The sequence below is a fragment of the Galeopterus variegatus genome, unplaced genomic scaffold (assembly GCF_000696425.1).
Source record: "Galeopterus variegatus unplaced genomic scaffold, G_variegatus-3.0.2 Scaffold17499, whole genome shotgun sequence".
In the NCBI taxonomy this organism is placed as follows: domain Eukaryota; kingdom Metazoa; phylum Chordata; class Mammalia; order Dermoptera; family Cynocephalidae; genus Galeopterus; species Galeopterus variegatus.
Window position 1 is genome coordinate 1 of NW_007743610.1, and position 929 is coordinate 929.

At 40.9% G+C, this 929-nt stretch overlaps 1 protein-coding gene across 1 annotated transcript in view; it reads right to left on the reverse strand.

Moving 5' to 3' along the window:
- Positions 1–771: 771 nt before the first annotated feature.
- The window catches only part of LOC103582710 (apoptosis-stimulating of p53 protein 2-like), a gene marked incomplete at its 3' end in the record, with an annotated part of 6606 nt that continues 6448 nt past the window's right edge, over positions 772–929 (reverse strand). Inside the window, exon 3 of the mRNA XM_008564229.1 lies at positions 772–888. Within this exon, the coding sequence (XP_008562451.1) occupies positions 772–888 (117 nt within the window). The remainder of the gene's footprint in view (positions 889–929) is intronic.

Genomic DNA, 929 nt, shown 5'->3' on the forward strand with positions numbered 1-929 from the left:
TGTTGCTTATAGCAGAATACCTGAAACTGGGTAATTTATAAAGAAATGAAATTTATTTCTTTCAGTTTTAGAGGCTGAGAAGTCCAGGGAATGAAGTCCTAGCGAGGGCCTTCTACAGTAATGCAGGGTATCACATGGCAAACGGGCTAAGCAAGAGAGCTAACCTCTTCGCTTGCTCTCTTTTTAAAACCATCAGAACCACACCCATAACCACCCTCTAAACACTACATTGTAATGTAGATTAAGTTTCCAATATATGAACATTTGGGGGAAACATATATTTAATCCATAGCACCCCCAACCTCAAAGAAAACAAATGTTTTCAGATGAGAATTCCCTCGATTTGCTCCAGTAAAATGTACAAATTTAACAGCATCTGCCACAGTTTTCTTTCTGTCCTGTTACAATGGAAGAGGGATCCTTCCTCTTGTCTAAGAGGAGTATATCCATTAGGGCTGTAGAAGCACCTTCCCAAGGGCTCCTACCCTATCAAGTGTTCCCTCTCTTTCTTATACTTTCAAGCTGCTGCTCTATTGGCTCCTTGCCAGTTGCATTAAAAAAAACTATATTCAAACTTCTCCCATTTGCAAACAAAACCATACCCTTTTCTCTCCTCACTGTCAGGTCTGAGAATAGTGGTCTATTTCCACAATTTCAACTTCCAGACCTTTCATTCACCTGTCAAAGTCCTTGGCTCCTCATCATGTGCCTCCTACTACTCCCAGCTAATCCAATGCACAAAATAAAGTTCAAATCACAGAGTACTCCTACCAGTGTCCCTAGTGCCGGGAGGGCGTTCATGACGAAGGAAGAAACGAACTTCATTCCTCTGACTTCCAAATCGCTGAAGAACATCAAACATTCGCTCATTATCAGCAACTGGACGTTCTAAAAGAAATGAGTAGAAATCACATTATCTCCAGGTAAAA